The sequence below is a fragment of the Oncorhynchus clarkii genome, chromosome 20 (assembly GCF_045791955.1).
Source record: "Oncorhynchus clarkii lewisi isolate Uvic-CL-2024 chromosome 20, UVic_Ocla_1.0, whole genome shotgun sequence".
Classification (NCBI taxonomy): domain Eukaryota; kingdom Metazoa; phylum Chordata; class Actinopteri; order Salmoniformes; family Salmonidae; genus Oncorhynchus; species Oncorhynchus clarkii.
The window spans coordinates 7,671,132-7,683,749 of NC_092166.1; the positions used below are offsets into that span (position 1 = coordinate 7,671,132).

Below are 12,618 nucleotides of genomic sequence, written 5' to 3' on the forward strand. Positions count from 1 at the left end.
CTGGTTGGTTCAAGCCCTGAATTCTAATTGGCTGACAGCCGTGGTATATCAGACCGTCATTATTACCGCTCTAATTAAGTTGGTAACCAGTTTATAATAGAAATAAGGCACCTTGGGGGTTTGTGGTATATTGCCAATTTACCACGGCTAAGGGCTGTGTCCAGGCACTCTGTGTTTTGTCGTGCTTAAGAACAGCCCTTAACCATGGTATATTGGTCATGTACCACACCTCCTCGGACCTTATTGCTTAAGTAACACACGGCTCCAACAATACATTGAAGTTATAGGCTATTTATTAAATCCGTTTGCCAGTTCCAGGTAGGCTACACAAGTGATTTGCGATGACTCCAGTTAAATAGTCGTGTCAACATATTTATTGTATCAAATAGTAGCCTACAGTAACCTACAATGGTATGGAAATGAACAGGCTACTTAATAATGGCCAACAGATGCAAATGTTTCATTCTCTACATTTTAATGTCAATTTCATTGAGGCCTTTCCCCCATAACAGAAACACGCTAGGGACTTCCATATCAAAATTCCACGCGTGCAGCCCAAGAACCAAGAACTGAACATGCGTAAAAAACAAACACTTACAGTAGCTTGATACCGTTTTCCAAAAGCAAAGTCGGCATTATATTAGAATCGATTTTAAACACGTCCGAGTTGATGTATCTAATGCGCATCTTTTTTTCCAGTGTTTTGCTGCAGGTATTTATTTATGCGCATCAGTTCATAGCGTGTTAATGTTTTATAGAAAAAGGGGGTTGGGGAAGAAATTGTCGCCATTATGACAATCTAAATAGCTTACCTTCAACTGGTAAAAACAAAGATATTTATAACTGGGTATACATTTGTCATAGTGGGCAGAACAAGCATGGACGTGGGCAGAGCCAAGCATTAGTGTGTTCTAGCGTCATCTGCATATTTCCGTTAGGGAACGACTACTCTAAAGTGTGCGTGTGCAATAACTCAATTCGCCTTTGCGCATTTTCCAAACAACGCAATTACAAAAAATAATAAGAAGAACATTTTGGGAAGGCAAAGTCTACAAAACTTAGTCCACTCTGTCCACTCTGATTCTAGTTTTGGGAACCGAAAACTGTATTGTGAACAAAAATGGTTTCACCGATGAGAACATATGCTGAATGTCGGCCAAAATCCTTCTTCTCCCATATTTGGTAGTGAGGGAAAACGCCAAGCAGATGCTTCACATTTATACATCCAGTGAAACGTCTCGTTATATTTGTGGTAAAAAAAATATATATATGTCACTACATGTGTTGGTTCTGCTCTGTGCTCTCACTCACGTGACTCAGCTACATGCTGCAGTTCTTTCTCAACACACACTCCTCTGCCCCCCCCCCCCCCATTACGTTTTAAAGAGAAATGCCATGGCAGCCACGGTGTAACATACTGTACAGTACCAGTCAAAAGTTTGGACACACCTACTCATTCCAGGGTTTTTCTTTATTTGTACTATTTTATATATTGTCTAATAATAGTGAAGAGATCAAAACTATGAAATAACACATATAGAATCATGTAGTAACCAAAAAAGTGTTAAACAAATCAAAATATATTTTAGATTTTTCAAAGTAGCTACCCTTTGTCTTGAAGACAGCTTTGCACACTCTAGGCATTCTCTCAACCAGCTTCATGAGGTAGTCACCTGGAATGCATTTCAATGAACAGGTGTGCGTTGTTAAAAGCTAATTTGTGGAATTTCTTAATACGTTTTAGCCAATCAGTTGTGTTGTGACAAGGTAAGGGTGGTATACAGAGATTTTAAAAATGTATCACTGCCCCAATACTTTTGGAGCTCACTGTAGGTATTCCTCTTGTCGAGGTAGGATAGGGCAGTGTACAGTGCTACGGCGACTGTGTTGTTTGTGGATCTGTTGAGGCGGTATGTAAATTGTAGTGGGTGTCGCACTGCTTTGCTTTATCTTGGCCAGGATGCAGTTGTAAATGAGAACATGTTCTCAACTGGCCTACCTGGTTAAATAAAGGTGACATTTAAAAAAATTAAAAAATAATAATACCTTAATAGAAAATGACTCCCAGTAAAATGCAAATTGAGTATCTGGTTTTAAATATACTTAAGTACAGTGGTGGAAAAAAAGGACCCAGTTGTCATACATATAAATTCCTTATATTAAGCAAACCAGACGACACTCCAACACTTAGACATAATTTACAAACACACTATTCAGTGGCAGTAGCGATGACAATTGATAATTGCGTAAATTGGACCATAATTCCGTCCTGCCCGAGCAATTGAAATGTAACGAGTACTTTTTGGTGTCAGGGAAAATGTATAAATAGTAAAAAGTACATACACAAGGTATTTGGACACCACTTCAAATTAGTGTATTCGGCTATTTCAGCCACACCCGTTGCTGACAGGTGCATACAATCGAGCACACAGCCATGCAATCTACATAGACAAATATTGGCAGTAGAATGGCCTTACTGAAGAGCTCAGTGACTTTCAACGTGGCACCGTCATAGGATGCCCCATTTTCCAACAAGTCAATTTGTCAAATTTCTGCCCCGCTAGAGCTGCCCCGGTCAACTGTAAGTGCTGTTATTGTGAAGTGGAAACATCTAGGAGCAACAACTAGTGCAAAAAAATTGTCTGTACTCAGTTGCAACACTCCCTACCGAGAACTGCCTCTGGAAGCAACGTCAGCACAAAAACTGTTCGTCCGGATCACCATGAGCAATGCCAAGAGTTGGCTGGAGTGGTGTAAAGCTCTCCACCATTGCACTCTGCGGCATTGGAAAACGCGTTCTCTGTAGTGATGAATCGTGCTTAAGAACAAATTATTTCTTTACAATGACGGCCTACCAATAGGCAAAAGGCCTCCCCTACGGGTACGTGGGCTGGGATTAAAAATGAAATAACAAAAATATAGAACAAAACACACATCACGACAAGAGAGACCTAAGATAACAACATAGCATGGCAGGGCTACCATATTAGTTTACGAAGAATGGGAAGATGTACCCAAATACATTGAGATAAAAACAAATATAGGAAAATTAAGTTTAATCAAATCCCACTGTAATTCAAGAATGATCCAACACAGAGACATTGACAGGCCTGCTCAAACGAAATGTACGCTACAGCCCATGGTTGTAGTAATGGACCGTTCGTCGACTCTGCGGTGGCATCACAGGGTTAGGACCAGGTAGTCATTGTCTTGGCGGTGTCGTCTCGGCAGGCCATGTCTGGAAAAGGACAGTGGTAAAAATACTATAAAGTAGGATACCTGTACTTATTCCTAAAGAAAATATACTACATGACCAGTGTATGTGGACACCGGCTCGTCGAACATCTCATTCCAAAATCATGGGCATTAATATGGAGTTGGTCCCCCCCCTTTGCTGCTATAACAGCCTCCACTCTTATGAGAATGTTTTCCACTAGATGTTGGAACATTGCTGCGGGAACTTGATTCCATTCAGCCATAAGACCATTAGTAAAGTCGTGCACTGATGTTGAGTGATTAGGCATGGCTTGCAGTCGGCGTTACAATTCATCCCAAAGGTGTTCGATGGGGTTGAGGTCAGGGCTCTGTGCAGGCCAGTCATGTTCTTCCACACCAATCATCTCGTCAAACCATTTCTGTATGGACCTCGCTTTGCGTGCTGAAACAGGAAAAGACCTTCCCCAAACTGTTGCCACAAAGTTGGAAGCACAGAATAGTCTAAAATGTCATTGTATTGTGTAGCATTAAGATTTGCCTTCACTTGAACTAAGGGGCCTAGTCCGAACCATGGAAAACAGCCCGAGACCATTATTCCTCATCCACCAAACTTTACAGTTGGCACTATGCATTTGGGCAGGAAGCATTCTCCTGGCATCCGCCAAACCCAGATTCGTCCGTCGGACTGCCAGATGGTTAAAAGGATCAGACCCTTTTTTCAATTTTCGCCTAAAATGACATACCCAATTCTAACTGCCTGTAGCGCAGGACCTACCATATCAAAGGATGTTTCCTTTGAAGTTTGTGGAAATGTGAAATTATTGTAGGAGAATATAACACATTAGATCTGGTAAAACATAATACAAAGAAAAAAAATGTTTGTTTTTTTGGTACCATCTTTGAAATGCAAGAGAAAGGCCATAATGTATTATTCCAGCCCAGGCGCAATTTAGATTTTGTCCACTAGATGACATCAGTGTATGTGCAAAGTTTTAGTCTGATCCAATGAACCATTGCATTTCTGTTGAAAATGTATCAAGACTGGCCAAATGTGCCTAATTGGTTTATGAATACATTTTGAAGTTCATAATTGGGCACTCCTCCTCAAACAATAGCAAGGTATTCTTTCACTGTAATAGCTACGGTAAATTGGACAGTGCAGTTAGATTAACAAGAATTTAAGCTTTCTGCCCATATCAGATATGTCTATGTACTGGGATTTCTTTTTTTGTTACTTACAACCTCATGCTAATCACATTAGCCTACGTTAGCTCAACCGTCCTGCAGGGCGGGACACCGATCCCGTAGAGGTATTAACTGACTTGCCTGGATAAATAAAGGTTGAATTAAAATAACTATATAGATTTTTTTACCATTTTGCTAACATTAGTTATTATCACCACCAGTAGGACTTGAAACTAACTTCTTTTTCCACCACCCACTGTGGCCACAGTAAGATATTTTACCAGCCAATATGTTTTTGCCATATAAAAACTAAACAAATGGATGGGCATGACTTGAGTCTTTTAACCAAAATATCACAGATTAGACAAAATATGGGTCATGGCTAGAAGCTTTTGTCAGAATTTACTTTTCGTAGCAGGTTTAGGAAAAAAAAAATTGTTTTATCAGGGAGCAATACTGAGATGGTCTTTTTTTTTTACAGATGATCCCTGATTTACAGAAATTACAGTACATACACACATCATATAAATACAAGCAGAAAGAAAAAACACGTTCATAGAAAACAAACACATTCATCAGTAATAAGGTCCACAATCAGGGTTCATAAGTGCCCTAGAGGCACCAAAGCATAAAAATGTAAGAACGTTTTGAAGATTGTTCCACAAATAAGCTATAAGGAAAGTTGATTTACCTCAGATTTACCTCAGTGCAGGCCAAAGGACTTCCCAGAGTTAACCATCCTTGAGACAGTGGGTGGTAACTCCTACTATTTTCTGTGCACAAAGTTTTATAGACTTGATGCACTTGATCCTTTATAGAAAGGAAAAAAAATGCATTGTTTAGAAGGAGTGCAAGGTTGAGTTTTGCACACTTGTACTTTACAGAGGAGGAGTTCCCTGACGGAAATATGCAAATACCTGCAACAACGTGCTAATAGGATCTCGCTAGCTCGTTCTTGGCTTTTCCCACTATGCTTCATTTGCTCCCACTGTAAACGACACAGATGAATGATCTTGGATTAGTTATAAATATATTTTGATATATCTGACCTGTAGCCTCAAACATTGAAAAACAACCTAGCTTGTGAACAAAACAGTGGAAATAGTCAAGAAACACAAGGACAAAGTCTCACTTTTAGTAGACGTTCAGCAAATTAGACCAATTTGTATGACTGTGTGCAGCACTTCTAAAAAAATGTCACTCAGCTCCCCAGCACGCACAGCACCCCCAGCCAGGCAGGGTTGCTGCTTGTCATGATAGGATTAATAGTTCTTTATTGTGATTAGCATTAGCTACCAGATATGAAATAAAATGACAAACACTTTGAAAACAGCTACTGCAAGATTTATTTTTTGTACTCATACTTGACTTCGAACTATTTTTTATTCTAAAATGCGAGGAGAAGTAACACCACTGATGATAAAAAAAAAACAACAAACAACATTTTTTGGCGGGTAAATTAGGATTTTCTGAAATGGAGGCCTCAAATGCTCAAATCTAAGGTCATCATTCCTTAATTTACTAAAGTGATATGATTCATCGCAATGTTATTTCCCTTCATTTAAATAGAGTAACACCAAGTGACTCTGGATTTAGACACACCTATATTAAGGAATATTATTAGCCAATCACACCTTTTTAGTAAGTCATAAATGTGAGGACCCTATGGCTGTTTGCCGCTGGAGAGAATGCTCAAGGTCCTTGTATATCATCAATGAGTGATTTTAATTAGCCTTTGTTTTTATTGATTTATACAATAGACCCCCCCCCCAAAAAAAAATTCACTTTTTAGCATTCAAATAAATTTGATATGTCTAAATCCCAAAAATATGACACTTCAACTCTACGCATCACTAAGTAAGCCAATTTGCTTACCCTAAGTGCTTTAAACAAAGTTTTCCAGTATAAATGACTTGCATTATGTTTTATCATTGATAAACAGTTCAATAACTTTAATTTTAACGTGTTTTTCGTGGTTACAATAGCAAGGGAAGCAAATGCCACGCAATTCCAGAACAACCCTGTTTTTTTGGATTTGTTGTTGTTATTTACCTGTAAGCAGTTCAAGAGAAAATAAAAATGAGATTAAAGCGGTTGTCTCTCTGCCCCCGGCCTGTGTTTATGGTTTTGGGATCCTAAAGAACCATGGGTATTGACAAAATATACGCTTTTGGCCAGGAAGAAGGTCTCTGCGCTGAAGCCAAAGAACCTGGTCAGAGACAGGAGGGCCTTTACCTAGTACTTCCTGAGCCGGGCGGTTATCCTCGGCATTTGTCATGTGCTGTCTCAATGAACTAGGCAAGTCCTTAACTGACTTGCCTAGTTAAATAAAGGTTAAATATTTTATTTCTTTAAACACATTATGGAATGTAATCTCTCTTGTACAACCCAAAGGAAATTGCTAATCAGTACAATAGCCTATTAAACATAAGTAGGCTATTAAATACAAGGTAAAATCAAAAAGAGGGAACTGCATGAGAGGTAGGTAGATATGCAAGGGAGGAGGTGGGTAAAAAAAAAAAAAAAAAGACGTCCTCTCCCACAATCGGTGTGCGTTTTCGTTTCAGTTTTTACGGTAGTATTTACATTAGAAAAAAATCAGGAAGTGGCCAAAGATCACAGAAACTTGTCCGACGGAAAGGAAATAATGGGAAAATCTCAATTGTATTATCCTCGCGTCTTCTCTTCTCAAAATCCATTGGAGGAGAAAGTCAGAGCGCCGGGACCTCTGACTTTCTCCTCCAATGGGTTTTGAGAAGGATACGAGGAGAGAGGACACGAGGAGGGTACGATTGAGATTATCCCATTTCTCTTTTTTATTTTTTTATTTTTTACAAAAAGCCGCAGAGGCCACTATGGAAAGACTGTATAGTGTGGCATACCACCCGCTCTTACTTCAAGCACAGTTCAACAGCGGCTGTGCGTGTTGCAGCACCTCCTGGAAGATCCCCTATTGGCTCTTTCTCGGGGAATGCGCTTGTTTTGACAACTCATTTTATTGTTGGATATGGTTTGAGAGGACGACGGACTGCAGGTTAAACCGTAGAATTCGTAACAGTTTCTGCATTTTGCAACCAATGCGAATCGGATTAATTTTGGTAGGCTAAACATAGGAATTTAGTTGATAAACGCGCGTTCCTTAAATAAAAAAAGGGGGGGGGGGGATTGACTGGATTGAAATGACCATGTCCGAGGAGAAGAATTCGGGGTCTCGGGGGAAAGAGGAAGAGAGCGAAGATGAGAGTGAAATCTTGGAAGAAAGCCCCTGCGGTCGCTGGCAGAAGCGAAAGGAGCAGGTACTGTATTTCTCAGATAATTGTTCAATTCGTGTAGGAGACATGCGCAATGTACAGCTTGTTTTTATTTCACCAATGAATGCCGAACTCTTCCGTTGCGCAATAAGGGTCACGTTCAGGTGGCTACAATGATTGTCACTTCTATACATTTCTCTGTTCCACTAGCCTTACATGACAGCGAAACATGTCCTTTCTGCTAAATATATTTATGCTGTAATGCCTGAAATGTTGTAGCTAGCTTAAAACAAAAAAAAATCTTAACATTCTAACAACTATGATTTTTCTTTTGGTTGTTTTCAAGAAACTCTGATAAACGTATAGCCATTGACAAAACAAAATATGGCATTGTATCATGTATTATGAAAATATGTCTTGAACGCCTTAAAAAACAGTCCAACTCATTTTAGTAAGATCTCCCTTCTTAAGACATTGTTTGTGATGCACAGAATATAGGATTATTATATCAAATTGATAGGTAAAATGCTTCTTCAGGCATTTGAAGATCTGTAGATCTATGGAGAACATGTGTACCTCAAACACACCATGTCTTTTAAAGGGGAAATCTGCACCCCGTCATTGTTTTGGTAAATAGCTCAAGGATGGGGCTGAAGCAATGTGACATCTGAAATTAATTGACAAAGCTATGGATGCAAAGACTGACCATCCATGAGAGTTTTGAGGCTATACAGTTATATTTATGTGTGTGTGTGTGTGTGTATATATATATATATATATATATATATATATATATATATATATATATATATATATACATACATGCATACATACATACATACATACATTATATCACAAAAGTAAGTACACCCCTCACATTTTTGTAAATATTTGAGTATATCTTTTCATGTGACAACACTGAAGAAATGACACTTTGCTACAATGTAAAGTAGTGAGTGTACAGCTTGTATAACAGTGTAAATTTGCTGTCCCCTCAAAATAACTCAACACACAGCCATTAATGTCTAAACCGCTGGCAGCAAAAGTGAGTACAAAAGATATACTCAAATATTTACAAAAATGTGAGGGGTGTACTCACTTTTGTGACCTACTGTGTCTATGTGTGTGTGTGTGTGTTACAGACTTTGGAGCAAAACATGCTCAGTTTGTGCTCTGATGAGGTATGACGCTATTACTAAACTCAGGAGGCATTTATTACATTGCATTCTTCAATAGTCAATCTTAAGTTGCCCCTTATCCACTTGAATTTGTTGTGATGCATCGAAAACATCCAAGTCGGATTCCATGGGAAAATAGCAGAGCACATGACATGTCTACAAAGTATATACATTGGCAAGATATGGACAACAAAAATGTGTGTGTGGGGGGGGAGGGGGGGGGGGGAACGTCAAAATGGGAGACATCCTCCTTTGAGAGTAGCATGGTCTCGACCGGCTTCGATAGTTTTAAGTTAGGCTATTGGGTGGTGAAGTGACAATCGAACAGCGGTAAATATTAGAGATTGTACCTTTTTTTTTTAAACGCTTCAGAGACGTCAGCGTCATGAGCTTCTCTTCTATTTTTCTTGTACGGCTAATGTAACAGTGCTGTTCTGCAGTGACTGGGAATCATTTAGGCCTGGCTGTGTAGATGGGGGTGGGCAGGTAGCCTAGCGGTTAAGCGCGTTGGGCCAGTAAGGTTGCTGGTTCAAACCCCTGAGCTGGCCAGATGAAAAAAAAATCTGCTGTTCTGCCCCCCCCTCCCCCAATAACATCCGCTCCCCGGTCGTCGATGACATGGACGTCGCTTTTTAAGGCATCACCCATCCCCGCACCCCTCTGATTCAGAGGCAGAAGACTCATTTCGGTTGAATGCGTTCAGTTGTGCAACTGACGAGAACGTTCCCCCTGACAGACTATGACAGCATAGGGGTTAGGTGTGAGACTGGGGTTTGGCAAATGAGGTATCTGTGAATGGGCGATGAAGTGTGGTATGTAGACAGACACTTCGCTGTGAAATCCAATAACTATGATTTTGAAGTACTATGAGGGGCCCTAGCATACCACATATAGGTGTCGCGCAGTCATCGACATTGGGCGATGGGGGCGTAGCCCTAGTATAGGCCTCCGACATTGGGCGACGGGGGGTGTAGACATAGTATAGGCCTCCGACATTGGGCGACGGGGGCGTAGACATAGTATAGGCCTCCGTTGCAAAAAATGGTCCAACTTTTGAGAGCTGATGAGCTGCAGGTTTCCGTTCCTCCCTTCAATGTTTTATCACATCATTTAAAAATAAAAAAACATTATTATTATTATTTTTTTACATTCAGCAGTAGGCTTACTCGGTGCTCTGACAATTGAACAAAGTCATGGTCATACCAATATGGGCCAATGAGTGTCCAGTCAATCAAATCACCATGTGGTGGGTAACTTTTTACACAATGCAATCTACACAAGGCTTCTGAGTTTGTGTTCGCCCATTGCATTCTCTAGATACGTGTGTTTTTAAGTATACAAACTTATCATGTTTAAACATGTCTGGTAATGGGAGTTGTCTGACCCAGTCACCCCCTAACTCGGCACCTATGATACCATACTAGTCCGTTCTCCTGCCATAGAGTCTGTGTGAAGGCCTACTGATGATACTGTTTCCCCTGTGTACTTGTATGTGTGTGTGTCAAGGGGCTTTAGGACAGGGTGTGTCGTGTTAGAACGAGCCATTCGTACAAAGAGACTGAAAGCCAGGTTTGTTTGCAGAGTTTTTCCACTCAATATGGTTAGCGCCGTCGCTCTGAGGAATGCCTGTTAGATTTTTTTATGAGGAGGCTTGAAAGGCACCACCTCTGTGGTTTCTAGGAGACAGCGAGTATGAGGAAACTGCATTGACTGCGTCCTGGTGGAAACAACAGATTACCAACATTAGCCTCTCTTCTCTTTTGCTTTCATGGGCAGTGTGTTTCCCATCTTTCGTCCAGGTATGAAACCCCAGTTTGTGTATTTCATAAAATGTCTGTTCTCTATGTAGGTATGCCTTTTACAGTGCTGTTTAGAGTACTGTTCTCCTGCTAGGACCCAGTATGATTAAGACTTTTCATAGAAACGGCCTAATAATCAATGTCTATTTCTATTGTAAACTTCACATACTAGTTTAAAAAAAAAAGTATACTTACCTAACCCTTGGCAGTATACCTCCCTATGCCTTGGCAGTATACCACCCTATGCCTTGGCAGTATACCACCCTAACCCTTGGCAGTATACCTCCCTAACCCTTGGCAGTATACCTCCCTAACCCTTGGCAGTATACCTCCCTAACCCTTGGCAGTATACCTCCCTAGCCCTTGGCAGTATACCTCCCTAGCCCTTGGCAGTATACCACCCTAGCCCTTGGCAGTATACCTCCCTAGCCCTTGGCAGTATACCACCCTAGCCCTTGGGGGGCATCAGCCCTCCTTTTGTCAACCTTGACAAGGGTTCAGCATTGGTCAGATTTGAATGACAAATCCAACACAATAAAAGACTGCAATTGTGTTATTTATTATAAATAATGACTGTAATTATCTGTTAGCCTATTCTCTTTTCCACATATTTTGACATACTGTTTCCAGAGACTTAGCGCTATAGATGTGTTGGCAAATCACCATGGCAATGAGTTATTGTTTTATTTCAAATGTTTACTTTTTTTTTTAGCTATCTACCAAGCTTACAGTTTAGACAACCGGTCATTGGGGCGGCAGGGTAGCCTAGTGGTTAGAGCGTTGGCCTAGTAACCGGAAGGTTGCAAGTTCAAATCCCAGAGCTGACAAGGTACAAATCTGTTGTTTCTGCCCCTGAACAGGCAGCCGTCATTGAAAATAAGAATTTGTTCTTAACTGACTTGCCTAGTTAAATAAAGGAAAAATAATACAAAAAACATGTTTTTTAAATGTCCTATAGGGTTTTAAATGTCCTATAGGGTTTTAAATGTCCTATAGGGTTTTAAATGTCCTATAGGGTGATTGAGTGTTGTGTACTGTGACTCTGGAAGGTACTGACTGACACGACATAACAGGAAACCCCAGATTCCTCTGCCAATGTATAGCTGTGACTGTCTCTAAGACAGTCTCTCATACAGAACATGCAGCCTATATACGCACTTCTAGGTATTTTTTTAGAACTGTCATCCAGAGTTTGTACATTGGATGATATATGATTGATTACATTTGGCACACACAGCTGATGCATAGAACAGTTTACTTTCGCTAATGTTTCCAAATGCATTCAATAATTCAGGCAGATGCAGTCACCGCTAGCATCTGAGTCAACAGAAAGCACCACATTGGCACAATAGAAATCCTTGTTGGTGGAATGACGGCAAACCCGCAGCGTCACAAGACTGCCATTGAGCTGGCGGATCTGATCTCGGACCTGCTGGAGGGATGTCTGGCCGGGGGGGGGGAATTAAATGAGAGTAGATCCCGCTGTGATCATTTTCCAGGACATTGGCTTGATGAGGCCATCTCTCTGTTCACATTTGACGCGGGTGTTCAGAGTAAATTCATATTAACTTTTCAAATGGTTAGTGTACGTACACAAGTTTTTTTTTTTTTGCAACAGACTTTTTTCTTATTTTCTTAATCCTCTCAAATCTGGACTCGATTGCAATTTAAGCGACTATAATATAGACTGATCCAGACTCTTAAACTGGCACACACTCGCTCCCTTAGTCTAATCTGCCTTTTTGGCAGCAGAGCGAGCCCCGTTTGCCGAGTCGTAGCTGTGACGAGTTATGTCTGGAGATAACCTTCAACTTTCCATCAGGAAAGTGCTTGTGCTGTAATCTTCGTAGTGGACTCTAGGCTTTACTGATTTTGAAGAAGACTGGAATAAATGCAGTACTGTAAAGCAACATCCTATCATCTGTAGGTTCTACCGTATAGGGGATACACATTTATGGGGAGCATTTTCATTTATTTGGGGAAAACTTT

General features: G+C 40.4%; 1 protein-coding gene and 1 long non-coding RNA gene across 3 annotated transcripts in view; one reads left to right on the top strand and one right to left on the bottom strand.

Moving 5' to 3' along the window:
- Positions 1 to 3,150: 3,150 nt before the first annotated feature.
- LOC139375825 (uncharacterized) lies at positions 3,151 to 5,393 on the bottom strand. The gene is made up of 3 exons (XR_011627850.1): positions 5,319 to 5,393; positions 5,093 to 5,211; positions 3,151 to 3,238 (listed from the first exon to the last, which is right to left on the bottom strand). It is a non-coding gene; the product is annotated as an uncharacterized lncRNA (long non-coding RNA).
- Positions 5,394 to 7,266: 1,873 nt separating this feature from the next.
- The window catches only part of LOC139375819 (nuclear receptor-binding protein 2-like), a 60,635-nt gene continuing 55,283 nt past the window's right edge, over positions 7,267 to 12,618 (top strand). For both annotated transcript variants that reach the window (XM_071117711.1, XM_071117710.1), the window contains exon 1: positions 7,267 to 7,697. In XM_071117711.1, coding sequence (XP_070973812.1) covers positions 7,581 to 7,697 — 117 coding nt within the window. In that variant the 5' untranslated portion in view covers positions 7,267 to 7,580. The remainder of the gene's footprint in view (positions 7,698 to 12,618) is intronic.